We start from the raw sequence: 14,274 nt of genomic DNA, 5'->3' as shown, positions 1-14,274 counted from the left end.
TAAATACCTGGAAATAAAAGCTGAAATGTTGATCTACTGTCTCATTTTCATCAATGTCAAACCCAAATGTTTTCAGTCTTTTATTTTTGCATATTTCTCACACTTAAATGTTCCAGATCATCAAAATAATATGCATATTTATTTAATTTCAGATAGAGATAACCCACTAAAACAAACTGCAATTTTTAAATGATGATTTATTGAAGATTTATTGAACATTTTTATGATCCCTTTGAAAAAGTAACTGCCCCCCTGAATCTAATAACTGGCTGGACCACTCATGACAGAAACGACTGCAGTTAAATGTTTGTTCCAGCTTGTGATCACTCTTTTACATCATCATGGATGAATGTTGGTCCTCTCTTCTTTGCAGAATAGTTTTAATTCAGTCACATTACATACTTTCCCATTATAAACTGTCCTTTTAAGGTCTTGGCACAACATCTCATTTGGATTCAAGTCCAGATTTTGATTGAATCCAGACTTCAGAACCTTAATTTAGCCAGAGGTAGATTAGTTTGTGTGCTTGGGGTCTTTGTCTAGCTGCAGAACCCATTACTGCTGAGCTTTAGGTCATGAACTGATGATGGATGTTCTCCAGGAGGATTTTCTGATAGAGAGCAGAATTCATGGCTCCATCAGGAGTCATCCAGGTCCTCCAACCATCTCACTACCACCACCATGTTTCACTGCTGGCATCATGTTCTTCTGGTGGTATGCAGTATTAGCTGTACTCCAGTATTAGCTGTACTCCAGTATTAGCTGTACTCCAGTATTAGCTGTACTCCAGTATTAGCTGTACTCCAGACAAACCAGACGGCACGTACAGCAGCCCGGATGACCGCACCAGCTTCTACATTTGTGCAGGTGGCCGAACATACCAGAGAAAATGTGGAAACGGCACCGTCTTCGAAGACAGCTGCAAGTGCTGTGTGTGGCCTTGATTGTTTACTACGGGGTGACTGTCAGGGACTTCTGCTCAGTACTGCCTCTACAAGCTGAATGACTTAAGAAACATGTTTTTGTTCTTTTCATTGTGATGTTCAGAAATAGACTTGCAAAGCAGAAATGAAAAGTGAAATAAAAAATATGTAAATCTGTTTGTTTCATGAAAATAAAAACTAAATGATGGATCGACATTTTCTTTGACAAATAATTAGACAAAATACTTATCTTACCCGCAGAATTCAAACATGAGAATAAATGTCGGTAGCAATGCAGATAAAGACTCTGCATGCTGTTTTTCAGTGTTCCAGCTGGATTGAGACGGCCTGTCCTGGTTTGACAATGCTGTAAGATTTACCCGACCTCATTTGGTGCTGTCATTCTGAGGTCGTCTAATCTAAGCAGCCATAAAACGTTGAAAGACTGACCCAGTTTTCCAGTTTGCAAGGTTACATGAGGATGCAAGTGGTGACCTCTTTTAGAGCACCCTCCAGTAGTGATACATCATATAGTGAGCAGTTACTCAGTTCTCTCATATTTCAGGATGACCTCACTATTGCCTACCATGACTGCTTGCTCTCAAGTAAAATGAAGGATCCTACTTAAGAGTTATCATATGGTTCCTCATTACTTGTTAGAATTATGTGGTAGGATCAGTGACGATAAACTATGAAATCTACATAGGTCTCAGGTCAAATCTTTCAGAGTAAACTGGCACAACCTATGTTTATTACATTTATTTTTAAGGCCTATGCATTCCCACTCGTGCTCTTTCACTGCCAACAGTTGTGCTCGTACGGTTAAGTGGAAAGAAACAGCAATGTTTAGTGAAAGGTGTTAAAGAAGAAGCATGCTAGCTGGCTACCATCCAGGTAAAAAGTACAGGTTCCCACACATTCCCAAATATTTTTGTAAATATTTTATGAGATCTTTCTTATAAAATATTTACAAAAATATTCTGGAATTTTTTTTATTTTTTTTTATTTTTTAAAAACAGTTTTTAGCATCTGTTTTCCTCTAAGATGTTGGATGTGAGGATACAACTGTTTAAATTGTAGAAATACCTTTTTCCTGTTCTTCGACAAAATGAAATGAAACCTGGAAACAAAAAGCAAATGCAAACTTTCTTATTCAGCCATCAGTGTGTTCTCTTCCAGATTCAGTCACAGTGGGACATTTCCCCATTGTTCCCTGTTCTGGTGTCTTTGCCTGAAGACAGTCATTCTCAGCCAGATGATAGGGGTGTGTCGGCACCTCTTCTTCTAACATTTCCCTCCTGTTTATCATTGATGAATGTCAGCATCACATTATTACAACTCCCTGTGAGGTTTTCTGTAACATGTTCATAACACCTTCATCAACTTACACTCAGAGTGCATCAGTAATCAAGAACTTACACCTTTTCATTGATTTCAGAAGAATTTTCTATCATTAGTGCTCTTATTTCATCACTCAACATTACTTTTGACACGGTCCTGCTTATGGTTTTGGTCATGAGTGCATTGAAACATGGGATGATGCAACCATCCATCCATCCATTCTCTATACACCGCTTTATCCTCATTAGGGTCGTGGGGGGGTGCTGGAGCCTATCCCAGCTGACTCGGGTGAAGGCAGGGGACACCCTGGACAGGTCACCAGTCTGTCACAGGGCTACATATACAGACACACAATCACACTCACATTCACACCTACGGACAATTTAGAGTAACCAATTAACCTCAGCATGTTTTTGGACTGTGGGAGGAAGCCGGAGTACCCGGAGAAAACCCACGCATGCACAGGGAGAACATAGAAACTCCATGCAGAAAGATCCCAGGCCCAGGCCGGGCCGGGATTCGAACCAGGGATCTTCTTGCTGCAAAGCGAAAGTGCTAACCACTACTCTACTGAGCAGCCCCTATGATGCAACCAGTCAAAATGAAAAATAAGAATATTACTAGAAGGATTGGAGTTAATATTTTTAACAGAATGTTATACCAACTGCCAGAGGTAAACCATGCCAAGGGGCTCCAGCCTTCCCAGTTCATGCTCTTATCCGCATCCTTGGTCAGTTTGTCCTTCAGATGTTCAAGTTGGTCAACAATGTGAGAGTAGTTAATGTACCATCAGGAATGAACGTGCAACAGTGCTCTCCAATAACCGCACAGAGACCACCCTGGGAGGCCAAAATATAATCCAGACCTGTCCTATTCTGCAGAATCATGGCCCTCATGGCTTTCTTTTCAGGATCATCTCTAAGTTGGTGTGCTAGATGAAGAACTGTGTTTGTGAGTTCTTCAAGTTCCCAGTGCATGTCATTCATCCTATTTCCCAGATACGCTGTTCCATACGTGGGAAAAAGTGTCATAAGGACACCTCTAGTGTCTGATATTAGTGGTGGAGATCCAGTAGTGTCTGGGATAGAACGCCTTTGACCTCTAGATGTTGTACTTAAAATCGCGGTGACATCTGACTTGGGAATCACAAAAGCTCCAGGCTGTAATTTTACCAAGTAGCAGACACCACACCACCCCTGGGGGAGGTACAGATAGACCTTATGACCACAAACCCAAACGTGGTCATTCGGGCAGGAATATCCCCCCGCATGTGGAATCATCGTGTTCACGACAGATTCAGATACCCATCCCTTCATCCTGCTACGGATTCCAACCTCGGTAAAGTTAGTTGGTTTTACCCAGCTATCCTTACACTTGGAAACGCTGCAGAGGGGATGGCTCGAAGTACCTTCCACGGGAAAGTAACTCAGACAGTTTACCACGCCTAGGTCCACATCTCCCCCAGCACAGTCTCTCTTGAAAGATAAGGATGGTGGGTTCGGATAGCATGCCATTGTGATTCCCTGTAAATTTGTCACATTGGTCTTCATACTGAAATTGTTAGGCATTCTCCAGTGTAGTAAGTTATAATCAGCAACAGTGGTGCAATTTGGTAAAAACTGGGTGAATTGCATAAAGTTAGTGGCCGGAGTTGTAGTCATTGCTGTAAATATGGCCAATACACACATGACTTCATGTGATGACCCTGGGTCATATTGTGTTGTGTTTATGTTGAAGAAATTTTGTCTCCTCTCCTCCTCCTGTGTGTGTGTGTGTGTGTGTGTGTGTGTGTGTGTGTGTGTGTGTGTGTGTGTGTGTGTGTGTGTGTGTGTGTGTGTGGGTGTGGCTGTCCAGCAGTGTCAGTAGCTGTCTGTGGATCTGCAGCAGTGATTAGATCCTGGTGCTGAGGCTGATTGGACTGCTGGGAGGATTGCTGCCACCTCAGAGCCTGCCTGGAGGCTACAAAAACCAGCTGCTGCAACCTGCTCATGCTCTCCTGATCCAGCCACCCTTGATGAAGCAGCCTGCTGTCAGCTCTGTGTGTCCGTGTGATAGACTTTGAGACTGATTCTGTGGTAGGGGCAGGAAGCCCAAAAACTTGTCAGTGACTAAGCTTTGTTAATCGTTTATTCTAGGAACCCCAGTTTAGAGTTTGCTTTATAAAACTGGAATTTTATGTTACTGGGAGTTTTAAGTTACCTTTGTTTGCTCTGTTTGAAAAATAAACTTTTTGTACACTTTTGAGGAGTTTTCCAGGCTGGCTTCATTGGGGGTGGCTGAGTCCAGAGCGTATCATGTTGTGTTCATGGTTCCCCTAGACAAGGGACATAACACTTCATGTAGTGGAACTGGTTTGGGTGTTAAGCATGGATTGGTCAGAGAATGTCGAGGTATGGATGAGCACACATAGCAGTCAGACATATTTAAACTTTTAGCTGTCAAATTTACCATACGGAACCAAACATTATCACGGTGATCGTCATCAAAGTAGTATCTTACTTCTGTGAATGTCATTAACCATAGATACCCATACAATTGCTGTCAGGAGTATCAAAATCGATACTGTCAGTGTTGGGCCCAGCAGGACCATAGCCTTGACACGTGGAGTCATGACCTATCTTCTGGAGGGAGAGGTTACCAGCACTTCACCTCCTTTTATCAGCTAACAGTGTTCTTGTCCTGTTCTTTGTCCAGTGAGTGTGTGGATGTAGTATGAGGATCTTTAGAGTACTCTGCTCCCTAAAGACAGTAAAGATCTGTTGGTTTCTTCACTGACATTGAGACGATTAACCACTAAAAGGTTTAATCCCCTTTGCAGTCAGACTTCCCCTTACCATCACCGGAGTTTCCCTCCAAGAACCTCTGTTTTTTGCAGTGCGATAGGTGGATCCACGATGCTCTTTCTGCTATCTTTATAGCAGTAGGTGTCATCAGTAGCACCTGGTACGGTCCTTCCCACCTCGGTGAGGATCAGTGTTTCCTCTTAATGGACTTCACGAACACCCAGTCTCCGACTCGAAGTGGTGGATCGCCTTCCTGTTGAGAAATAGGTGCATCTGGCATCTCATTAGCATGTTTTATCTCTTTTGTCTGTAATGTCTTCCTCATGTAGTCTGCCAATGTACATTCTTCATTTATATTGGCCTCAAACTGTTTAAACTGTGGTAACACAAACTGTCTGCCATGTATTATCTCAAATGGTGTTAGACCTGTTTGGTTTGGTGTAATGCGCGAGGGAGGGGTGGGAAAGCAAGGAAAATACAACACACATTTGGATACATGTATGACAGCACTCACGAGCTCCAGTCTTTACCTTGCGCACAAGGAGAGAGAGAGAGACTAAAGCTCTGCAGTATGCATCGCTACAGCCTCTCTCCTTGTCTTTTTATTTCCTTCTCACACAATCATACGATACAGAGGAGTCATCATATGTTAGTCATAAGATATCAGAGCAGTACAGAGACAGAACATGTGTTACTTGCATGATCTTATCATAGGAGCGAGTCAGCTCGCTATAGGAACAAGTCAGCTTTGTTCTTTACGTTGTTACTTCAGAGAACATGCAGGTCACAACTTAGAATGCTGATGGCAGTCCTCATTTCTTCATAGTCACTCAATGATAACCTCAAATCAACATAAGTATAATCATTCTAATATAAGTGTAATTCTTCTAACAAGTAATAATTTCCTATTTCCTCTACATACTCCTCTGTTCTCACAGTTGCTGCAAAACTGCTCATGTTTCCATCTGACCCAATTTAACCAAACATAAAACCAATTCAAGCACCTTATATTTTACACATGCACACACCTACATACACATCTGTGTCCACCCCAGTTCTGAGCAGCACAGATAAGGATCTGAAAACATTTAAGAACATGTTCCCACTTTGGCAAACGTTAGTGCTCAGTCTGGATTAATTATTTTGAAACTCGGATTCTGATGTGAACTGCTTGTGATCCTGAACTGACCTGCATGTGCAAAATTGCACAAGGGTTTTCTAATCACCAATGAGCCTTTCAGCACCATTAGCTAACACAATGTAGCATTAGAACACAGGAGTGATGGTTGCTGGAAATGTTCCTCTGTACCCCTATGGAGATATTCCATTAAAAATCAGCTGTTTACAGCTACAATAGTCATTTACCACATTAACTATGTCTACACTGGATTTATCATTCATTTAATGTGATCTTCATTGAAAAAAACTGATATTCTTTGAAAACTAAAGACATCTGTAAATGACCACAACAAGCTGTCTTGTCCCAGCTGGGAGTCTGCTGAGGATTATGGTTGAGAGTGGGAGAACAAGCGGCTGGAGGTGAAATGTCTTGATGGTCAATGGTCACGGCCAGCGCTCAGATAACATAATCAAAGCTGTTAATCTGAAAGTGGAGCGTCTCCAGTTATTTCATCATGCTTCTTAGTTTATGTGCATCTGCTTTGATCATTATTATATAATGTGCCACAACACATTTCAGTGCACACCTTCCATCGTGCATCATGTTTTATGCTCAGTCTTAATTATGTTACTTTAGCATTAAATGCAGGAACAGGAATGTTAATATTGGAGCTTTACACTAGAAGAATTACTTTATTGTCACTGTACCACTACAACGAAATTTTAAAAAGTTAAACTGTCAATCTCTTTTGCTTTTCTTTAAAAATTGAATAGCTTTTATTTAAACTGATGTTGATTTGTCTGATATCCAGCTATTAACTCATTGTGGTAATTTCCTATTTTCAGTATTTCATTCTCAGTTTTTACTGATGGTATATGACATGTCCATTGAACAGTACAGTACAGTACTGCACTAAGTAAATGATTGTCTACATTTGGCTTTACATAAGCTCATCAAAACAGGTCCTAATAATCTTTAGATTTATTGCCCTGATTTATTAGAGACTGCTACACCCCTTCCTTTCTCTCTGTGTGTCTAAGTGTATAAAAGGTGAACTCTACTGGAGCTGTATGGAAATCTCATCAGTCCCAAGGTGAGTTAACAAGGGGAAGCAAGTGCTCCGTTTTACTTTCTGATATCTTACTGATGGACACTTTCTTGCGTGTCTTTGGTTGTAAACACTGATCTTGTTTATGTCTTCTAGCCATCCAGTGAATTCAAGATGACGAGGCTCACAATTCTAGCAGGTACTTAAAGATTCTAGTGAATTCTTCATCAACAGATTCATGCCTTTTTACATTATGCTTGTTATTGTATTATATGTGTTTTTATTTCTCTCATTTGCTTCACTATTTTCCTTAGGTTTATGTCTGGTCATATGCCAGCTGGGTAAGTTGTAATACCTTCCATCATTTTATTTTCATTTTTATATCAAGAGTCAGTGCATCTCTGATGTTCCTGTGCTCCTAACCAGGGTCTGCCACTGAGATGGCATGCTACTTCACCAACTGGTCCCAGTACAGGCCGGGTGAGGGCAAGTTCATGCCCCAAAATGTGGACCCCTTCCTGTGTACCCATCTGATTTATGCCTTCTCCATCATCAACCATAACAACGAGCTGGTTACCTACGAGTGGAATGATGACGTCCTCTACAAGTCCTTCAATTCTCTGAAGACAAAGTAAGTAGTCAGTGTCTGGATACTCTTCAGTACCTCTAGAGGTAGGTCAGTATCCAAGAACACTGTTCTAGTAACTAATAACAAGGATACAGAAATTTAAAGTAGTCTGAGTTCATCTTTCTGTTGACCAGGAATCCTCACCTGAAGACTCTGCTGGCTGTTGGAGGATGGAACTTTGGCTCATCACAGTAAGATCTGAAAGCACACTGCTGTAAAAACAGGACAAACTCATTTAAAAGCAGTTCATTTATTTTACAGAAAAGCTTTTAGAAACTATCAGGGAAATCAGCTGTGAATGTACTTGTCTAGTTTAAAGAGCATCAAAAACCTATAACCGAATAACCAAAAAAATTCTACATTTTTTATAAAATATAACTTTTTCCCGTAAAAAGCCTTTGAAGCTATATTCTCAGAATTTAATGCATTTTCATTTTGTGTTAATACTTTCATAACTGTCTCTAAAATGAAATACAGTGACAATTAACACTAAAAGAAGTATTGGCTCTGTCGTTTGACATACATTTATTTGTTCAATGAGAGATATCTTGTATAATTCCCAAAGTTTTCACAGAAAAAATGTTGAATAAATGTGATTTAATCAGCGCATGATGTCTTTAAGCATTGATTTTCCATCAAAATTCAGTTTTTACTTTTGAAGACAGTGATAATTACACTGTCCATCATGCAGTTTGATGATGAGAGATTAATGACGTTACAGCTTAGTTCAGTGCTGCATCTTGTTTGCTGTGTTCTTTGCAGTTCTGTTTTGGCAAGTAAAGAAAATGTTTTTTGTATTTGTATTTTAATTGTTGTGGATGGGTGAGCTCGTTATGAGTGTTGTTTAGCTGTGGGGCCACCAACGAACCACCAATGAGCCACCAATTGCAGACTGACCCTAACATGCTTCTTGGTCTAAAATGATAACAAAACTAATTTTTATTGAGGTTCTCCATCATGGTGTCCACTCCTGCCAACCGTCAGAAGTTCATCCAGTCTAGCATCAAATTCCTGAGGACTCATGGATTTGATGGTCTGGATCTGGACTGGGAGTACCCTGGAGCCCGTGGAAGTCCTCCAGAGGACAAGCAGAGGTTCACTTTGCTCTGCAGGGTGGGTACAAAACTCCTTTGGTTCCGTTTTCTTTTGCAATGGACAGCTGTTGTGTTATTGTTTACATCTCACTGAATTCATTCTTATTTTATTTGTGGTATATATTCACAGGAACTTGTTGCGGCTTATGCAGCAGAGGCCAAGTCCACCGGTAATCCTCAGCTCATGCTGACTGCTGCAGTGTCTGCTGGAAAAGGAACCATCGATGGCGGATATGAGATTGCTGAGATTGCCAAGTTAGTGGTCTGTTTTGAAACACTGCAGCAAGCTGGCAGTTGTGCAAAAAGCTTTTAAATGACTATTTCTGTTTTTTCCTTTTCTCCAGAGAACTGGACTTCATCAATGTGATGACCTACGACTTCCATGGAACGTGGGAGCAGTTCACAGGACACAACAGTCCTCTGTATCGTGGATCACAGGACAGCGGAAACCTCATTTACTTCAACACTGTAAGTAGACCGAGGACTTAAGAAATACTAATTTGAGAGGTTATTTTTTGTGCAATTATATTTCACCTGCTCCATGAACTTCTCCAGGACTATGCTATGAAGTACTGGAGAGACAACGGCACCCCTGTGGAGAAGCTGAGGATGGGATTTGCTACTTATGGTCGTACCTTCCGTCTGACATCATCAGACAATGGAGTTGGAGCTCCAGCTAGCGGACCTGCATCAGCTGGACAATTCACACGTGAAGCTGGATTCTGGTCCTACTATGAGGTCTGTTTTACAGGCTGGAGTAAAAATAATTACCATATAATGAAGAGTTTCAATTGCCTTTGTGTGTAAAGAGTAACAAAATAGATTGTAAAGCTATACTCATGTTGTCATACTGTCTTTGGTCCAGATCTGTGGCTTTTTGAAGGGCACCACAATTCAGTGGATTGAGGACCAGAAAGTCCCCTATGCTACTAAAAACAATGAGTGGGTGGGATTCGACACTCAGGAGAGTTTTAATACCAAGGTGAGTGTGAAACACGATATCATCTCTATATTTACAGCACAGTTTAGCAGGAACAAGCTAGTTATAGGATCATCCACTTCACATCTGCCTCAGTGAACAACGAAACATCAGTGGACGGCTCCTATCCATGTGCTGCAGGACTGAAAGATTCAGGAAATCTTTCATACCATCAGCAGTCAGGCTATTCAATTCAAAATTAAACAGACAAGAACCCTGACAACTGGATTTCCCTTCGGGGATGAATAAAGTGATTCTATTTCCTATTCTATTCTATGTTATAGCAGTCTCTGTTCATTTTTGCTCCACTAGGTGCGCTACCTTCAGGAACAGAAGTTTGGCGGTGCCTTTGTGTGGGCCCTGGATCTGGATGACTTTGCTGGAAGGTTCTGCGGTCAGGGTAACCACCCTCTGATGTCTCATCTCCGCAAACTGCTAAATATTGGTAAGTCTGAGGCATATTAATACAGATGTGTTCCTAGATATCCATATAAAAGGCTTATGAATGTGATGATTGAAGATATTCTGCAACACTGTTGTCATTTACAATTGTAACAACAAGCATGTTCCAAATAATTCTGTGATAGTAATGCTATCCTTTGGACTTTAATCATGCTTACTGGAAGCTTTGGAGTGATCTAATTATTCACAGTAATGTCAAAGTTATTGGTTAGGGGAGTGACTATTATTACAGATATTTATTTGACTCCTTCAAACCCCTTAAGTAACACACATTTCTTACTTCTACGATTCAGAGCTTCCCCCATTGCCCCCAACCACCACTCCCAGACCTGGTGCTAGCACCACCTCTCCTACCACCACCCCTACCACCACCACCCATGCACCTGGACCAGGCTTTTGCAATGGCAAACCTGATGGACTGTACGCCAACCCAGACGACAGGACCAGCTTCTACATGTGTGCTGCTGGCATCACCCATCTGAGGTATTGTGGAACCGGATCTGTCTTTGATGACAGCTGCAAGTGCTGCGTCTGGCCCTGAACCACGAGTGAAGACAGAAGTATTACAACTTATGTAAATGTAAACAATTAAACAATCAGCTGTGATACAGACTGTAAAGGTTGTCCTGTAACCAGTATGTGTGTGTAATAATTTAGCTCCATAGTACATCAGTGGTGATGTCCAAACTAACTGTATTATTTGTGAAGAATGTAAAATTTTAGATTGGAAACAGCAACATTAAAGTGCTTTGGTACAAAGTGAGTGAGCTCTTATTAATTCAGTGAATTTCTTCATGGTCCTAAAAGTATAAACACCCCTCTGAAAATTCATCCATTTATCATCCATTCATCCATCCTTTATCAATTAACTATACTCACTACATGCATTTATAGTGGTGCTGAAATATGTGTGTGTGTGCGTGCGTGTGTGTGTGCGTGTGTGTGCGTGTGCGTGTGTGCATACATATAGGTGAGAACTTGACGTGGCCAGCCATGTGGAGTGAGGGTCAGGCGAGGGAGTTTTAAAACAGGCATCTTTGGTTAGATTAGACGAACGGAAAGTTAGGTAAATATTAGACAACATTTAAAGCTGGTAGAAACAACTGAAATGTACAAAGTTAAGGGTAAGTTAAAGTAATTTATTTAAATGTTAAGATAGGTAATTCATAAAATTTTGAATAAAAAATTAAATTCACTGTCATCTTTAAAGTCCATTAATTAAGACACCATGTGCACCATTAAATGATTAACTGATAAGTTTTAGCTGTCACATAATTCCAGCTATTGTATGAGTGGAATTTTTGCCTCCTTTTGTCTATTTTTTATGCATTTTCTTTAGGGATGCACAATAATTAGCAGACTGCTAATTCCTGGCCCAATAACAGGAATTATGATGTCATCCTGGTGACTTTGACAGCATTTTGAATGTTATGGTAATTACTGATGTTTATGTTTACCTCTAGGTTGTGCTATCTGCAGTGTGTAGCATGTTTTTGCTTATTACTTTGTAAGTGCTGTGTTATTACTAATGTATTCGCTAGTGGAATCAATCAGAAGATTCTAGTGCGGCTACTGGAGAGCAGTGCAGTAAATAAAGGCAAACAAGAAAATTAAGTTGTGTGAGATTATATTAATCATTAAAGTGATTTGACAAAGGAAAATAATATTTACAAAGTACACAAATTTTAAACCGGCAAAATCATATGTGCACAATGAGAAACAGTTCATTCCAGTTCCAGGTTTTAGAAATAAAAACCAAGGTCCGTTACACCTGTCCCATACGAACGGAATAGTTATTGGAAAGAGTTGTAGTTGGAGGCTGAGCGCTGAATGTCCAGGAAGAGTTTGAGTGAGTGGGGGAATATGGCTCGATTGAGGAGGTGAGAGTTCAAGGAAGGCTGCAAAAGCCTCCTACCAGACCATTAATGGTGGAATTGGGTCGAGTCATTTCGGGCTTCCGTAGGCTCCTGGCCTTGTTCAAGCTCGCCATCAGTGGTTGGACCGCATGGCAGGGTAAGGCAAAGAAGGGGCACCTGGCCTGTTCGGACCAAACCACAAAATCAAACAAAGCTAATTGAAGCTAAAGCTAAGCTAACATTAGCATGCCATAACTATCCAAATTTGCCAAAAATGAATTCTTAAGATGATCACCATCATTAGTTGGGTTTCCATTACAGTTTTTCGCAAAATAAAAGTGATATTTCTAAAATTTTGACAAAGTATATTCGCGCTTTGAACGTGTTTCCATTGAAGGTTGTTCTGGGCAGAAGCATCGTAACTCTCGTAAAATCTCATCCCGCGAGATTTCACTGCAGGAGGAAGGATGCCCAAAACACTCTGCATTCCTCTGCGGTTTGCTGTCTAGTATGGAGAGAGGGGTCTGGCTGCAGACCTCCACTCTCAGGACCCTTCCTTGCAGACCTGCACTGTGAGGTCTCCTCCACTGTCAGGACCGGAAGTTTATTCGAAGCCTTTCAAAATACAAGCGAGTATGCCGGAAGCATGTATTTATCGTTTCCCACGTGAATATACTATATGTATATAATGTAAATATGATTTAAAAGCGCGTATACCAGAAGCCTACATGTTTTCCAGTTTTCCATGGGCATTATTTTATGTCTAAATATGTAAATATTATTTATGTGTATTCATGTTCAATTAAGATTTAAAAGATACTATGTTTCCAGTTAAACTGGATAAAATGCAAGAAAATCAAAAACAGCACAACTGAGTTTTTCTGCTGATAATTAATGCAAACTAGAAGTACAGCTATTGTTATGATCCCCTTAAAACATTATTTCTCATTACTGCATTATTTTACAACACAGTATTTTGATTTAATTGGCTTAAAGGACAGCTGTTAGTTTAGTTTGCACCACATATTCGTTTTGAAACAATACATCTGTGTGAATGCACCCTAATGTGTGATGGTATAATGCTTCTACACTCCAACCTATTGCTGACTGTTCTTTGTTACCATACTATTATTTATTATTGAAAATGTAGCCTACTGCACTGCTGGACCCATTTACACATTGATTTACTCCATTCTTTTATATAGGTATATAGTATGAGTTTACAATTATTAATCTTCTCATCATAATTCATTTAATAATTACTTAATATTGTTTGTGCTATGTTCTTACCTTGTGCTGTCAGACCACATGGATTTGCCAATGGAGGATGTAGGGTTGATTAATTTTTTGATTAAGTTTTGTGTATTTAATTCACTGAATACCTAGTTACATGACCCAGAGAGCCAATAACCTCTGTTACAAGAGAAAACAGTAGACACAAAACAAACTTTGAAACGTTTTATTTGTCCTTGAATTCACAGTATGCCATGTAGCGTCAGTTTCCATAACCTCTTCACAGAAGACAAACATATCCTCAATGTTGTAAAAGAAAAACTTGAAGGGCTCCAGAATGAATTCTTTCTTGTCATCAGTGTCCTGGGTGGCATCGAACAAGTTTGCCAGTTGCTGTTGAGCCTCCTCAATAGAGCTGCTGTCCATGTTTAAAATGTCTGGCATCTCCACCCTGGCTGTAAACAGTTGTGGGTTCCCCTGCACCCATTCCGCTGCTTGTTTGCAGTGGACCACAACTTGGCCCACCATACTGGTCTAAAGAAAAAAAAAAAAAAAAAAATGTGTCAGCTTTTTGTGAAGGCATGAAAGATCATCTCACAAAATTTAACAACATGGAACTGGAGAGGCCAACCTCTTCTTCAGTTGTCTCCACCTGGTGGCACATTTTTTTCCTCTCTTCAGCCTAAAAAGTATTATTTTGCATTAAATACAAGCAAAGGTCACAAAGTCAGTTTAGAAACCATGTCCTGGGATGGGAAACTTGACATAAGATTGACTGAAAACAACTAATAGAGACTGAGAAAAAAG

General features: G+C 40.3%; 2 protein-coding genes across 2 annotated transcripts in view; both read left to right on the top strand.

The window, feature by feature from the left end:
- The window catches only part of cntn2 (contactin 2), a 192,706-nt gene that overhangs the window by 138,261 nt on the left and 40,171 nt on the right, over window positions 1-14,274 (top strand). The gene's annotated exons all lie outside the window — the stretch shown is intronic.
- On the top strand, window positions 7,364-11,163 carry LOC110965703 (acidic mammalian chitinase-like). The gene is made up of 11 exons (XM_022214835.2): window positions 7,364-7,414; window positions 7,530-7,556; window positions 7,642-7,846; window positions 7,978-8,034; window positions 8,791-8,956; window positions 9,068-9,192; window positions 9,282-9,405; window positions 9,493-9,675; window positions 9,803-9,919; window positions 10,229-10,361; window positions 10,672-11,163. Exons 1-11 carry the CDS (start codon window positions 7,390-7,392, stop codon window positions 10,917-10,919), a joined length of 1,410 nt encoding a protein of 469 aa, XP_022070527.1. The 5' UTR covers window positions 7,364-7,389; the 3' UTR covers window positions 10,920-11,163.

This window comes from Acanthochromis polyacanthus, chromosome 5 (assembly GCF_021347895.1).
Source record: "Acanthochromis polyacanthus isolate Apoly-LR-REF ecotype Palm Island chromosome 5, KAUST_Apoly_ChrSc, whole genome shotgun sequence".
In the NCBI taxonomy this organism is placed as follows: Eukaryota; Metazoa; Chordata; class Actinopteri; family Pomacentridae; genus Acanthochromis; species Acanthochromis polyacanthus.
The sequence above is the reverse complement of the archived record's forward strand: the minus strand, read 5'-3'. Positions and strand labels throughout refer to the sequence as shown.

What these genes read in the sequence shown, in the direction of transcription:
- LOC110965703 (XM_022214835.2), top strand. Translation starts at nt 7,390, where the DNA reads ATGACGAGGCTCACAATTCTAGCAG. An exon ending in TCTGGTCATATGCCAGCTGG is followed by an intron (nt 7,557 to 7,641) that starts GTAAGTTGTAAT and finishes GCTCCTAACCAG; the next exon opens with GGTCTGCCACTGAGATGGCA. An exon ending in GGTTCACTTTGCTCTGCAGG is followed by an intron (nt 8,957 to 9,067) that starts GTGGGTACAAAA and finishes ATATATTCACAG; the next exon opens with GAACTTGTTGCGGCTTATGC.